Source organism: Poecile atricapillus, chromosome W (genome assembly GCF_030490865.1).
Source record: "Poecile atricapillus isolate bPoeAtr1 chromosome W, bPoeAtr1.hap1, whole genome shotgun sequence".
Classification (NCBI taxonomy): Eukaryota; Metazoa; Chordata; class Aves; order Passeriformes; family Paridae; genus Poecile; species Poecile atricapillus.
In genome coordinates this window covers 12,953,197-12,968,341 of record NC_081288.1, presented here as the reverse complement: position 1 = coordinate 12,968,341, position 15,145 = coordinate 12,953,197, and the positions used below count along the sequence as shown (strand labels likewise).

At 40.0% G+C, this 15,145-nt stretch overlaps 1 protein-coding gene across 1 annotated transcript in view; it reads left to right on the top strand.

Moving 5' to 3' along the window:
- Window positions 1-15,145, top strand: part of LOC131591457 (reelin-like) — a 225,268-nt gene that overhangs the window by 22,972 nt on the left and 187,151 nt on the right. Inside the window, exon 2 of the mRNA XM_058862180.1 lies at window positions 10,843-10,978. Coding sequence (XP_058718163.1) covers window positions 10,848-10,978 — 131 coding nt within the window. The 5' untranslated portion in view covers window positions 10,843-10,847. The remainder of the gene's footprint in view (window positions 1-10,842; window positions 10,979-15,145) is intronic.

The window sequence follows — 15,145 nt, the reverse complement described above, 5'->3', positions numbered from 1 at the left end:
GGTCCATGGCTGAACCAGTGGGGGAGAGGCATTATGAAACTGCAAAGAATTGGATCATTGCACTAGTTAAGATAAACCAGCAGGCAAAGTAAATTACTGCACAATTTTACAAGAGAAAGGGAACTGTTTTGTCCTGTAAATTCTGAAAAGAGATGTTAAAAATGCATAGAGAATTAAAGCAACTTTTTGTGTGTTCGTAGAAAAGGAATTTTTTTTTAAATTTTGTTTCCAAAAAATGCCACAAAAGTCTGAAAATCACAGTTCATATTTCTGTTTGGGTGATGAGGGAAAGAATGAGCAATGTGTATCAGGGAAAGTTTGATTTTCACACTCCAGCTTTACTGAGTACCTGCCTCCATTCCCCCAGTGCATTTGTGTGGTGACATGAGGTGAGATCACCCTGCTGGGGGTCAGGGGGGTGCTGCTGAGGGACAGGGTCTCAGCCAGGCTGGCTGTCCCTGACTGGCTCCCACATCCTGCTGCTGGTACACAGCAGAGCACACGCTCGCCCGCACAGGAATGCTTTAGCCCACACCTAATGCCTTCATCAATGCTATAAATGCTATAATTATGCTATAAAAGTGATCAATGTAACAGGTCTGTGGCCTCAGAGGAGGAAAATCTGTCAGGTTTCTTTTCTGGCACATCAGAATATCTGTGGAGCATACAGGTGGTGTACAGGACCGTGCTTCCTTCCACACTAGTTTGATCTGGACAGAGACAGTGGTGGATTTCAGCCAGCAGCATTGAATTTCAGTATACTTTGAAAACAAGAACTCCTGGAGATTGACAATTTTAATTGAAATCCCTCCATGCAATCCATAATACCATTTTTCCAGCCCCACTTCTCCCTTACCTCTCCCACCAACTTGGTCAGTGATTCCTCTGCTCTCTTCACCCTTTTGCAGAGGCTGAGAATGGCCATGGTGCTCATTATGCAACTTTACAATTCTAGTTTATGTATTCTAATTCTAGTTTATTAGTATTTATGAATTCTGAGGAATTTGTAGCAAACCAGCACTACTGTGTCACTGGTGTCAGCTGCTGAAAAAAGACAAACATCTTCTTTATCACAGTGTTACAGATGCTGTAAGCAGAGCTTACAAATGGCACATGTGCTTGTGGTTGGCCACGTGTATGAAGATAAAACCACAGTCTGTCATTACCTCAGCTGGCTTTTCCCTGACATATGTATCTCTCCTGCCTGCATGCCATCTTTCCAGAGCAGATAGGCTTTTGTGAGGCTTAGCTGTCCCAAAAGTCTCCCAGAGACTGGGACTGGCTGTGCCACAGGTCACTTTGATGTCCCAAAGGGGCACCTAGGGCTGTAGGAGGCCTTACATAGGTCGCCTCAGTGTAGGGATTGCTGAGGCTGCTGTAAGCCCAGCTGTGGGAAGGGGGATCATGAGACCTGGAGCACCTCCAGGACTGATCCTCTGAATGGAAAGTGCCTCTTGTCTCCAGCTCTGTGGAGATGTTGATACTGGTGAGGGACAAACCATGGCTTCTGTACACATTGTAGTTTTACCCCAGACTCCAACTACAGTGAGCCACCCGCTCACTTTCCAACCCTCTCTCCACTCCAGGGGATGGGGAAGAGAATCAGAAAAAGATAAAACTCATGGGTTGAAATCAGAACAGTTTAATAATTGAAATAAAGTAAAATATAGTAATGAAAATGAAAAAGGGAGAGAGGAGTAAAACCCAAGGGGAAAAAACCAAATCATGCCCAACACAATTGGTCACCACCTGCTGACCAATGCCCCTCCCATCCCTGAGCAGAGATTGGCAATTCTGGCCAACTCCCCCCAGTTTATAGACAGGGTATGACATTCTGTGGTGTGGAATATCCCTTTGTCCAGCTCAGATCAGCTGCCCTGGCCATGCTCCTCCTGGATTCTTGTGCACCTGCTCCCTGCAGAGCAAGAGACACTGAGAAGTCCTTGACTTAGGGGTCAGCACACTGAGCAACAACTGAACCATCCGTGTGTTATCAATGTTATTCTCATACTAAATCCCAAACACAGCACTAGGAAGAAAACCAACTCTATCCCAGCTAACCCAGACAACACAGTATGGTTTCAAGTTGAGTTTCAGATCATCTGAGATAAGGAATTGGGGGATAGAACAGGATAACTTCCATAACAACATCACTCCAAAACAGGAGGAGATGTCTGCAAATGATAAATACTCCATCTGGAAAGATTTATGTGTAAGTCCCTCTGGTTTCATTATGTAGTTATCGTTATTGATTGGTTTGACTGACTTAATTTGCCTTGGAGAAAACTATCAATTTTAAAACATCAGAGTTTGCCAGTAACGTTGATAACAGAGATATAAGGAGTAATTAGGGACAGTGCAAGTGCAACCAAGATATGAGGTGCTGAGGTGACTGAGGCAGTGACGGCAATGCAGGCAAATGCAAAACATGGCTGCGGGCGAAGGATCAAAATAGAGGAAACGCTTTACAAGGCAGACTGCTGCCAGAAACCATTAAGTTCATGTAAAATAAATTAAAGAGAGACTTAGGCTTTTTTAGGTAAAGCCATTATTCTAATTAGTCATGCTAGGCTATGGAAGAGCAAGCAGGATACCAGGAGGTGTTAGCAGCAACCACATAGACGAGCAGGGATCTTGTCACTGCAAGCCACTCAGACCAGCTCAGCTGAGTCTGGGGTGAAGAGTGGTTTTTTAAAAAAAAGCAACAACTTGGTGCTTTATAGATCCAATCAGGATGCATGTGGTTATAGATGAGTGTTGAGCAGTTACTTTTTTACTGACCTGTGTGGTGATTTTTTAGGTATTGCACAGCAATGTTTCATTTGGTGTTCCTTGCTCTGGTCAGCAGGGAGGTTTGGTTGGTTCATGGCTCTGTTTAGTCAGCGGGTCAGGATGGTGTTGTCAGTAAAGACTGCTGGTTCATGATTTCACCTCTGCTAAAGCAAATCCAGGGCAATTCCAGGGACTCCAAGTCTGTCTTGGTGAATTGTTACTGCTGTAAGAAGAAGGATGTGCTTACTGCAGGCTCTGACAATGAGCCTGGTGGGAGCAGATGTCTGGTGTGATAACAAGGTGTCCCTTTGCCACATTTGTCACTAGTATAAGCCCTGTCAAGCAGAGTATCTGATATTTGGCTCATGAGACAAAGATTTACATTGGCAAAGTGGAAAGATTCAGAACAATGCAATATTTTTTGGAAGTTGTACGAGAGCTACTCATATGGATGAGACACCAGTCAAATACAACAAGAATTAAAAAAAAAGTGAGTGGATGCAAACCAAGGACAGTTGTTTTCCTTCAACAGAATAAACTGGAATTTGGTGCTAAAATAGAAACTGTGAAAAGTGCAGAATGAAGGTATCAGCCTAACAGGTCTATAAAGAAATATATATATATATATACATATATATATATATATATAAAAGTTGCTATTATAAAACATACTGGGACTATTAGGAAAACATTTAAAATAGATTTTGGCTCAAGCCTTTGAAAATAGATTGTTTTTTACTTCTGTATTTCAGCAACACAGTAACTTATTAGCATTTTCTATTTATATTACGCCTGGTCCCTGTTTACTGTTACTAAATCTACTTGCCTTGGAGCACTTAGTGCCGTGTTGCTCTCTGTGGAACATTTAGATTTCAGCAGTAAATTGTCTTCTCATACCTTCTGACAGTGGCCTGAAACTACCAACACGCTGTAAACCAGGGTCTCACCACCCCATTCCCCTGACTCAAGGAGCCAAATCACACATTACACAAGGGACTCATTCAGTGTGCTGGGAACTGTGCTATAGAAAGGGGATATTCTCTTCCCCATGCTCCACAATTTCCATATGTGTAGCTCCTGTTAGGTTTAATGAGACCGGTACTCATAAATCCCTGAGATGAAATTATAACCCTAAGTGGGTTCTAACAAAAGGCTGCTCAAAAGTTTTGATTAACAATCCCTTTAAAGAGGAACATTAAAAGGGAGATTAAGCAAAAATATATCCTCTCTTTCAGAGCAAATTTTAAAAAATCTGTTCATTAGTGGTGCATTCCCGCAAACCTGTGTTTCTGGTGAAGGGCTTGCTTCAGTAAATATTCACAAATGTGGATATAAAGTGCTTCTCTTGTAAGCACCTAAAAGCCCTGAACAGAACTATTTAATCTCCAAATCCCAATTTGTGAATGTAATTCAAATGTGAATTTGCAATAAATTGTTGTTTTCAGAATTATAAAGAAATTCCATTTAAATTTCTCATATGGGGAAAAAGGTTATAAAACCCATGCTTCCTATCTCAAGTGTGAGTCACTTCAGCACAGTGATACCCTCTGAAGAATCAGGTTGCTGTATTCAGGCTCTGGTTCTCTCCTGACCACAGAAGAACTGATGGATTTTAGTGACAGACTTTATTTTTTAGTGACTGACAGGCTGTTTTATACATATCTGTTTTTTTCATAGTGTTCTGATTAGTATGTGGATGGTGTTTCCCCCCCAGCATTGCAGATAGTGAAAGGATTTATTATTTAATAGTGAAGCAGTAGTAATAATAATAATAATAAAACAAGCACCTTACTTCAAGAAAGATAAAGGTAACATATTGCTGGGTGAAATAATGTATTTGTCGTTTGCTGGTCTTTTCTTTCTTCACACTGTTTAATAATTTATCAAACCATCCTGACCCTTAATTGATCACAAGGGCTACCAAGTGCTTTAGCAGTCTGTTACACTCTGTCAAATGAGATGTGTTTTTTCCTGTGAAGCAGAATGAAATCACCCCCCAAAAATCAATTGGCAGCAGCACATTTCAGCTGGGTGGGTGTAGTTCATTTAGGGCCATATTCTGCACTTTTACTCCAGTTGAAGGGAGCTTGCATGTGTAATTTAGAAACCTTTACCTGGCTACTTGCTTGGGTAGAAACCGCATGAGCTCGTAATTGTGCATTTGTGTTCATGCTTTAGAAATTATAGTTACCAGGTCCAGTTATATCTTTACTCCCAATGGTCTCTTTTAACATGGATTATTGATGTTTTCCTTAAACGTATTTTGGATTTTTTTTTAAAAAAAAGAGAAAACCACCAAAAGCAGTAAGCAATTTGATTTTCTTCCCATCACTAGTTCTAAAATGTTAAGACTTACATTGCAGGGTCCTGAAAGGGCTTCATAACTGTTTAAAGGTGTTGCTCAAATATTCTAACAAGAAATAAAATTATGGCAATCTATAGCATTCAGTGAAAAAATGTATTTCATTTTTACATATGTTTACAGGTAAGGCTCTGAAGGTAGGAGAAAGGGAGGTTCCTACCTCTGAAAATGTGGTCTGAAAGCTGCAGCTTTAGCTGCTGTAAATAACATTTTATGTGTATACACATTCAGATTTTATTCTGAAATGTTCCTTAAGGAGTTGGCTTTCTGTGAGTTCAGGTTGTGCCAGCCACCAGTCCAGCTGCAGCCTCTGCTGCACCTCAAGTAATGTGCAGAGGCACATGGCTTCTCCTGAACTTGCAGGAGGACCTTGGTTCTGCAGCAGTCCTGGAGAGCTGTTCTACAGGGGTTTTACTGAGGAGCCAGGCTCCTTGTCAGTGGCCAGGAAGTCGTCACTTTTCCCAGCACTCCTGTATCTGAGTGATGTGGTCTCCCATGTGACAGGAGAGTGGAGGCACCTCTCTGTATGACTGACCTTCAGTTTCATAGAGAGCATGTGCTTCTAGAAAGTAGAGGCTGTGGGCATTAGCTCCCTGACAAAGTGATTACTTTAATTCATAAAAAAAATGGCTACCAGCATCTTTCCATTTTGAAAAAAGAATTAATCATCCTACTTTTCCCCTCAGAGCAAGTCCCTGCTCCTGCATGGGGAAAACAAGTAACAAGCCCTGGTTTGGCCACTTCAGCATGGGATTCAGCACAGGAGGTGTTTTCAAGAACAGTCACTTTTGCATCACTCCCTGCTGTGTAACACCAGCCAGAACTGTGCTTACCTTGTGGATTTGTAGATCACCCTTTGAAATGCTAGAGCCTGGATGGAGAATGTAAGCCTCCAGCTCTGTTTCCCAAGGGAAAAGTTGGTTCCTAGGACTAGGTACTTTATTTTTACATAATGCAAAATCTAATTTGAAAATGTCTGTTTCTGAATCAAATTTATTATCTCCTAATCAGGAATTATTGCTTTCTCAAATATGCCAGAGTTATTTTGTTACTTAGAGCTCTTTCTTCTTGGAATTTCATCAATATTTTATGTTTGGCATTTTGCTCTCGCTTACACAAATCTTTGAAAATGGAAGCACGTAGAAGATAATCAGTTTAGAAGCAGCAAAGCCGAAACATGATCATTCATTTTACACCTGTATTTAATATTCACTCTTTTGTTTAATATCTTACTCAATTCATGTAATAAATAGGAAATGGCACCACCTTCCAGCTGCTTCATCACTGGAAATTCTGTTGAGCCTTAGCTTTAATGAAGGGCTTACCAAGGACCTTGACATGCAGATGAGCTCCTTCACGGGGAAGTTCTGGTTTAGAAAACTGTTTTCTAAGGAGGATATGTTGTAATATATAAAATTATGTAGTTACAAAACACAGGGTGCAAGTCAGAGCTCTTCCAGATGGATGTTTCTCAGACTTAGAAAGCAGAGAATGATATGGCTCTTTCCTGCATATATCTGTACCGTTAGATGCTTCCCAAGCTCTATCAGTAGAAAAGATCTTGGATTGTCTTCCAGAGGCCCAGATGAATGGCTGCTATAATCTGTGGTTCTCCTTTTTGGAGAAGTCACACAACAAGGTGGAAGTAATAATGATTGATCAGGATCAAGAGTGTTGATGAGAATCAACACCTGAATTCAGGCATTTGTGGACCCCCATTTTCACATCTCACTGACCTTTGTCAGTGCCATCTTATAAAAGAAGCAAGATATTTCCCTGCATTAGCTATTATAACCCTACTAGTGGATCTGATTACCAATAAAATAATTTTAAACATTTAAAGACTGAACTTATGTATTTGTCATCTGACTTTACCTAAGCTTTTCCTTCCAATACTTTCCTCTATCCCTGCATTTCTTATCCCTTGAAATTTTATCCCTTGAAATCTACCTCTTCACATAGAAGTTCTTTGATTCAGTGACTATAGATAGTGTATTGAATAACACTACCCATATTTTTTTAAAGTTTACACTATAGAAACAGCTGCTGAATTCCCCCTTGAGAGGGACTGAGAATGTCTAGTTCCTCTCCTAGCAGTGCTGTTGGCAGGTACAAAGCATGTCTGGGATTTGAATGATTATACTGATTATACCAAGACTCCTAAAGCCTCAGAAATTTTAGAGGATGGAGAATCTAGAAAGTGCAGATGTCTGAAACATGTCATTATGATGAGTGCAGGCTGTAAAAACCAAGGCAAAAGGAGTTCAGATGGACTCTAACAGCTTCTTTGCATGCAGCACATTTTAGAGCTGTAGATGGGTATCTCTCACAAAACTTTGAACATCTCAGTATTCATGAAGTCACATGGAAGCACTTGATTTTTTGCTAAAGTGTTTCTAGAGTTTTATACAGGAAGATCTTAAATTTTTACCTACATCATTAGTTTTCTAAACACTAGACTTGAATGTATATTGTTGCACTGGTCATCAGGGTGTGAGGGAGGTACCTGCAGACAATATTGACCTGAGCCACTCTGAAGCTGTCAGAGGAACATAGAGGATCCAGTTTTGTTCTTAGAGCTGCTGTAGAATCAGGCTTATCTCAAAGTAATTTAAATTTTTTGTAGCAGAATGTTGTTTCACATTTGTCCTTTGGTTTGCTATGGGGCAAACACGCAGGCTGAGTGCAGTTTGGAGAGGGGTTGGGAAGGGAGGAGTTGCCTTCCATAACAAGGAACTGCAAAAAGGATGGAAGCAAAAAGGTGAAATAACATTCTTTGCCCTTAATTTAACAAGTTCTTAGTATCAATTGAATTTTCTTTTTTTCCTTTTTTTTTTGCATTTTTATCATTTTTACGTTCGCCTTTTCAATAGGGAACCTTGGAATTTAAGCATCCAAAAGTTTTTTAATATTTCTGTACTCACTGAAGTTTCAGTATTTAATTGTTGTTAAATATCCTGGAGGCTCTGGACTCCTAAATGGAGTTGATGTACTCAGTAAAGGTCCAGCAGAGGAAGAGGTTTGTTTTTATTGTAAAAATATAATAATTAAATATTAATAAAATATAAATATTACATGGTGATAAAATTATAAAATTGGGATTTCGAACGATTGCTGTACTATTCATTGACTTTTTTTCTGGAAAAAAAATTGAATAACTTGGGTTTTTTTTCTTGTTTCGAATTTATTCTAGTAACTGCAAAACTGTTATTTTTTTAAACTGTAAATCAAAGGAAAAAGAAATTCTCCACAGATGTTTTATGTGTTTGATGTGTTAGACACATTTTTGCAGTATACTGCCTGAAACCTAGGGAATTCATTAACTCACAAGTTGCTGCCTGGGAGTGAAGCAGTCGCATTTCCCAGGCTGCTGTGCCTGTCCCCTGGCTGGGGGATGTGTTAGGACAGCCTTTGTCCTCCCTTGTATTTGGCTGGCTCTGGAGGAAGGGGAATTTCTTCAAACTGAAGGGCTGTTCCTGCTTCTCCCCTGACAGCATCTACTGTTTAATTACCCTGCTAGTCTGGGGCTGGCTGTTTCCCATTGCACAGCCAGGGATGATGGCAGATGAGAGCTGGTGCTCTCAGCAGCCCCCGGACCCCAGCCCACAGCACTGGAGTCACTCACTGCCTTTAGCCCAGGCTTCAGAGAGAGGGACAGGCTTTGGGAAAGAATCAGTTACCCCCCGACACCCTGGGCAAAGCAAAGCAGTTGCCTAAATAGCATTTGCTCTCTGAGGGACCTCTCTGGGCATAGTTTTGGACACACCTGTCCCAGCAGAGCACTGCTGCAGGACTTCAGCAATGGGAGCAGGGCGGTGAGCCTGGACACCAGTCGAGCAGTGTTCCTTAAGGATGTTACTGCCACCCCTCTCAATTAGCCAAGAAAGGCAAAGAAAGCAATACAGCATGGCAAGGAGCGGCCAAACCTCATCTGTATCTAGTCTCTTGCAATAAAGAAGAGTCAGTAAAATACCATCTCCCTGGATTTCTCTACTACTGATCTTCAGAAAAGAGGTTCCATTCAGGGGAGCTTGAGCCTTCTCTGTGACTGTCCTGACATGATGAGCTTCAGCATCACTTGGGGATTTGAGCTGTGACTGTGTGAATGACAAATCTCATGTGGATTCTCAGTGGGGAACTAACTGAAAAACCCTGAATGAGGAGGTTGTGGTTGTTTGTAAAAGATACAGGCATCACTATCATCACCTGCTTCCTCCTGTCACTCCTGGGATGGATCACTTAAATTCACTGTGGCTCATTTCTCCCCCAAAAAAATGGAGCTGGTTTAGAATTTCATAGCCCTGAGGATAAATAGCATCCACAGCCTTGAGCTAGAGTCTGTCATCCTCACCAGTACCTGACTGGGATTTCAGACATTGCTTTTTGTCTGTGAAATATGGAAAGGTTTGCTCGTGAGACAGCCCCCCACACCATGCAAGGTGCTGCTGGCATCTGGTCCCTGGGGACGGCAGGTGGAGCAGTTTGTTTGCATTAGGAAGGATTTATCCCTCTCCTTGATGTAAACCTTTCACTTGCAAACTCCTTCCACCTCTGATCTGTGGAGGTTTACGAGAAATTTCTGCATTCACATTACAGGAGAATTAATGAAAAACCCAGTAATAAAGTCAGAGATGGTTTTTATTTCTCAGTTGTTGTTGTAATTGCAACAAGCAAATTTGGGAAATACCAGCCACTATAAACTTTGAGATGCAATCACCAAATAGCTCACGGTGACATTTTTGAGCACAGTGGTGCCTGCTCCCATTGCCTTTTCCTTTTGATCCTTTTAGCAATGTTTCAGCCCATTCACTGTTTTCTGACATGAAGGTTCAATATTTGAAGTAATTTGGAACAAGGCATTCTCTTCTGATAACTGCATTTAAAATAATATTTCATCATTTACTCTTTCTAGGAGTAAAGGTGTAGTGATCCATTCTGCTAAGTTTGCTTTCCTTTAAGCCAAAGATGTCAAACAAACAACCAAGTTTGCACTACTTTGTAGGAAACTACAAAAGACTCCGAGGGGAGAAAGATTGCTGTCAAGCATTGTTTTATGTAAAAAATACAGTTCTTTTGTCTAATGTTGAACTGCAGTGAATTCCAGAGGGAGGGATTAATAACTGACATTTACATTCATTCATGTATTAGAGGCATGTATGAAAAATAAATTAAAAAAAAAATCAAAGGAATGTGTACTGGTAAAACTGTGGAAGGTTGCTGCTTTTATTTCAGATCAGAGAGTTTGTGAATCCAATATTCACCTGTTTTTTCCAAATAGGTGTCTATTAGGAAATAATACCTTTCTCTAAGAGCTTCATTTTGCTTATTAAAATAGAACTTTTTTTTGCTTCAGGTGTTACTTTCTTTTAGATCTGTAATGAGTGTAAATGAGGTAATGGAATAACTGATTTACAGTAGCTGTGATCCAGCTCCTCCTTCAAAAATGCTAATTCCTCTGGTATTGGCCTCATAAAAACGAATAGCAGTAAATACACAGTAAATGCAAAGTCAGTCTTGGCTCAGGCGAAGGCCAGCTTCAGTATTTTCATTGGCATTAATTGTAATTAGTTGATGGCATACCCCTGGGGTTTTTTCATTCCATGTTGCCTTGATAAAACACATGGCAGATGCATTTCTCGGTCTGTTAGCACCTTGCAGCGAGCCATTAACACGTGTTACTGTTTCCTTCCTCTGTGTTCTTCTCCTAGGAATTATGTCCGACCACCAGTTTGGAAACCAGTTCATGTGCAGCGTGGTTGCGTCCCATGTGAGCCATCTTCCAACCACAAACCTCAGTTTTGTTTGGATTGCTCCACCTGCAGGGACGGGCTGTGTCAACTTCATGTACGTATACACCAAAGCCATGAGCAGAAAATCACTCTGGAGACAGCGAAAGTCTCACCTGCTCACACTGTCTGCATGAAAGAGTCAGAGTTCACTGCCAAGAGCAGACTGTAATTTGAACTGAGAATATTGAGTTCTTCCTGGCTGAAGAGTTTCTGTACATATTGAAGCTTCTTATTTTTGAAGCATGTAGGAGGTCTAGCATTTAAAATAAATGGATTCTTCTTCGTAATTAATCCTATCATTGATCCTTTATTAGCCCGTTTGCACTGACACAGTCTTGTAACTATTGCATTTAACATGAGTTAGAACATCACATAAATATATTATTCATATTGTAAGCATCAATATAAAATGCAAGTATTTGAGAGTAACTATACTCAAGTATTTACTGTTCCTAATTTTAAACTCTGAACTTCTGATGAACCAAGCATGACCAAGAGGGGGTTTTTTCTGTAATTTGTTTCAAAGGCATAAGTTATCATTTGATGATTTAGTACCAAAAACGATTCCAACAAAATAGCTTATCTTGAATTATTAGTGTATATATTACTATCTTTTTCCTTCAAGTAATTTATAGTTAGTTGTCCCAGAATTTTATAGACCAGATTTGAGAGAAAATACCCCAAAAATGCAATCAAAAGTAGAAAAATTTGACATTTTCAAAGACAAAAAAGGCAGATGGCTCCCTAATTCAATAGGTGAATAATTGCAGCATTTCAGAGACATGTTTCCATGTTTCTGTGACTGTCCTGTTGTCAGAACAAACTTTCTGAGTATTATTCCCTTTCAATCCATAATGGGAAGCAGCAGGTAAGTGCCCTACATAATCAAGTTTTTTTACTGTTGAAAAACATAAAAATAAGTGACTGACTTCTTTGAGAACAGAAGCTGTTGATGGTGAGCACAGTACCTGTAGATTGATTTACCTGTGACTTTGATATTTCACCATACCTAAATAATGTTGTTTTGGGAGTTTTTTTGCCTATACTGTCAGGATACATTATTTCTTAGCTGTGATGACAATGTCAAGACATTTTTATTTCTAGCTCTCTTTTCTTCTAAACATTTAACAGTAAATTGAGAAATAATAGTTTTGATGATTGGTAACTAAATTGTGAGAGTATATTTGTTGTCAATATAAGAGTTGTATATACCTGGAGGAAATCTGCCAACTATGGGGTTTATACAACATTTAATTCCTTTCTAAAAATAGTTTCCTTTGTTGACAAAGTCGAAGCAGCTAAAATTTGTTTGAGCTGCCTGTACAGCTTCTCTGTGTATTCTTGCTTACTCCCTTTCTTTCTTGAATTTTTTGGATTTCCTAGAATTCAAGAAATAACTGTTGAATTTTTGGTCCTAACTTGCACAGGGACTGTGAATGTAGTTGCTATTAGATATGACCCTCCATTGTGAGTTTTGAGGTCAATTTCTAACCAGCCATTCATTTTCCTGCGGGTGACTTTTTCCATGATTTTGTATTGGGATTTTTGTTCATGTTTGCCATTGTTGAAGAAGAGCTGAAAAATAACTGCAGAAATTCAAATACGACTATGAGTGCTGATTCTCATGTAAGTGAAATTAAAGGGTTATTTTCTAAAGCAATGGGTGCTTGTCTATCTTGAAATCTATGGAAGATCCAACACTGGCTTCAGTGGAAACAGAGTTAAACCAGAACTGAACAGTTTTGGAAATCAAACCTGTAATTTCCTGTTTGTTTAAGTTGTAACCCACCTCTTTGGCATTAGCACCCCTTGAACAAAGGTCTGCGCTATGTTAGTGAAGTCCTTGCTATGCATAGCAGAAATCTGAATTTATTGTTGGCTAGGTAATTTGCAGCATGGATGTAAACCTACATCTGGCAGGGCTGAGAGGTCTGATCCTGCAGTGGGGAGCCCAGCACCACAGCTGCTCCCAGGGTTCCCAAGTCAGACTCAGTGGCTTCCCAGAATGTCTCATGTGAGGTAAAAGGGTGCTCCATGGGTGCATGATTTATCTTTGAGGATGAGCAAAATGATGCCGTTTTATCAGTTTGCTTTCCCTGAGAACAAATCCAGACCAGAGTGGAAGGGCTCAGCTTCTCTGAAGTTGGTGTTTACCCCAGGATCACACTTGTCTGCAGGAATACTGGGTAAACGTGATCATCAGCTGAAGGAAATGTAAAGAGGACAAATATGTTTTACCTCTAATCCTCCTCCTCAATTTTTCTTCATCTGCCCACACTTTCTTGCTTCAGCTGGTGTTTATCCTGCTTACTAAATCACAAGTTGCAGTAAACAAAGCTATTTTTGTTTAGTGTTTTGTTTAGCAGTGTTAGTCTGTCTACCTTACTCAGTCCCCTGAATAAAAGAGTTCTAGAGTACTCTATCTTGTTTATCTCCCTTTTTCTCCTTTATAGCAAATAATAAGTTTTTAAAACATTTTAAATTTAATATAAAGTTTAAATTTAGTATAGATTACATTTAACGTATCAATTTAATTAATTTTTGTTTAACTTAGTATAAATTGAAAGTATTTACAAAATATGTGAATTTATAGACTCTGACAACACTTCAGTATAGGTAAGAGCTTCCTATACTGTTTGTTGCCAACATGACTGTGATTCAGATCAGCTCATTAGTCTCTGACCTCTCTGCGGATGGATAATAAGGTTATTAATTAGCATTAGCTTTGACGTGCGATTTTTGAGTGTTGATAACTCTCCCTGGACAATTTTCAGGAGGAACTGGACAAAGGTCACCAGGCAAATCTCTCACAGGCCAGATAGCTTTTGCTATAGATGCACAGATATATTTTATTAACTACAAACACTATTGACCTGTTCTGGCTTCCACTGAAGCAGTGGAATTCTGTAGATGTAACACGACCCTGTAGGCATCATGGGCAAAATTCCCTTTCACTCCATCTGTGCTTTTTGGTGTGCTCTCCTAGAGCTAAGACATGAGATTTGTGCAGTGATGCTGTCAGCCTGTTCTTCCTTGCAGCTTTTTTATCCATTGGTAACCAAACAAACATGACAAAGTGGTTGAGATATTAAGATACTAATTTTCATAAAAATCAGTAGCCAGGCAGAGCATTTATACCTGTAAATTTGGACATTCCCAGCAACAATCCTTCCTGCCACAACGTGATTTGTTTATAAACTGCCAGAAATATTCCTGCATAAATGTGTCAGTTCCCAGTTCCCAGTCCACCTTGCATTTCCCAGTCATGGTGGAGGAGGATGGCTCCTGGCCACACTTAGGTTACTGAAACAGCCAGTGAGGGACACACAAAGTATTGCTGTGCTGCAGGAAGGGATGCTCTGGGGAGGGATGTGGGGCACAGTTCTGCAAGGAGATGGGCTTATTTCTGTGTATGTGAGATGCAAAGGCACAGCAAATAGGGATTTACACCAGCTGCTAGCACAGTGCTCAGTTTCTTTCCAGCCCCACTGGAATATTCCTAATCTCTGCAGTTTGATGTAGTGCAGTTATTTCCATTGCACACAGTGCTGTGCCACTGCTGGATCGAAATGTAATGTTTCCTGATGGAGCTTTGCATCTTTCCTTGTCTCAGTGTTTCACTCAACAAGCCTTCTCACCAGTTTCACCAGGAAAAGGGATGGTGCAGAGCCCTGTGCTCCATGGGGGAAGGTGGCTGGAGCCAACCCGTGTCTGTGCAAAATGAGGCAATGGCTGTTTTTTTACACTAGTTGTGTGCAAATTTATTTTCACTCTGTTGGGATTTTGTCCTCAAAGTACCTTATTATGGCTATTAAATTAATATTGAAAGTACCTTTTTTTGAAATACACCTCTAAGAGAAACTCTGAGTGCTGCTGGTGTTCCTGTAGTACATCTTAGCAAAATCCTTTAGTGTGTTTTCACCATAGGTACCTCCAGCTGAGTTGAGGAAATAAAAGCTAAAATGCATAATTTATTACAGAATAGTTTTCTTAGCAATAACGGATGTTAAACAGGTATTGAGCACAGGGCCTCCCAAGAAAATTGCCAGGATCTGTAAATTCTCTTTACCACCACAAAATAGTAGGTCCTCCTTTGCACTAACAAGTAATTTCTCTGATTGTGTGCAAATTTGTAAAATATTATCTTCACAATCCTTCAGCTAGGTTTCGTGGTTTGTAATTTCTGCTCTAAGCTCACACTAACCTAGTTAAAGCTCAGCCT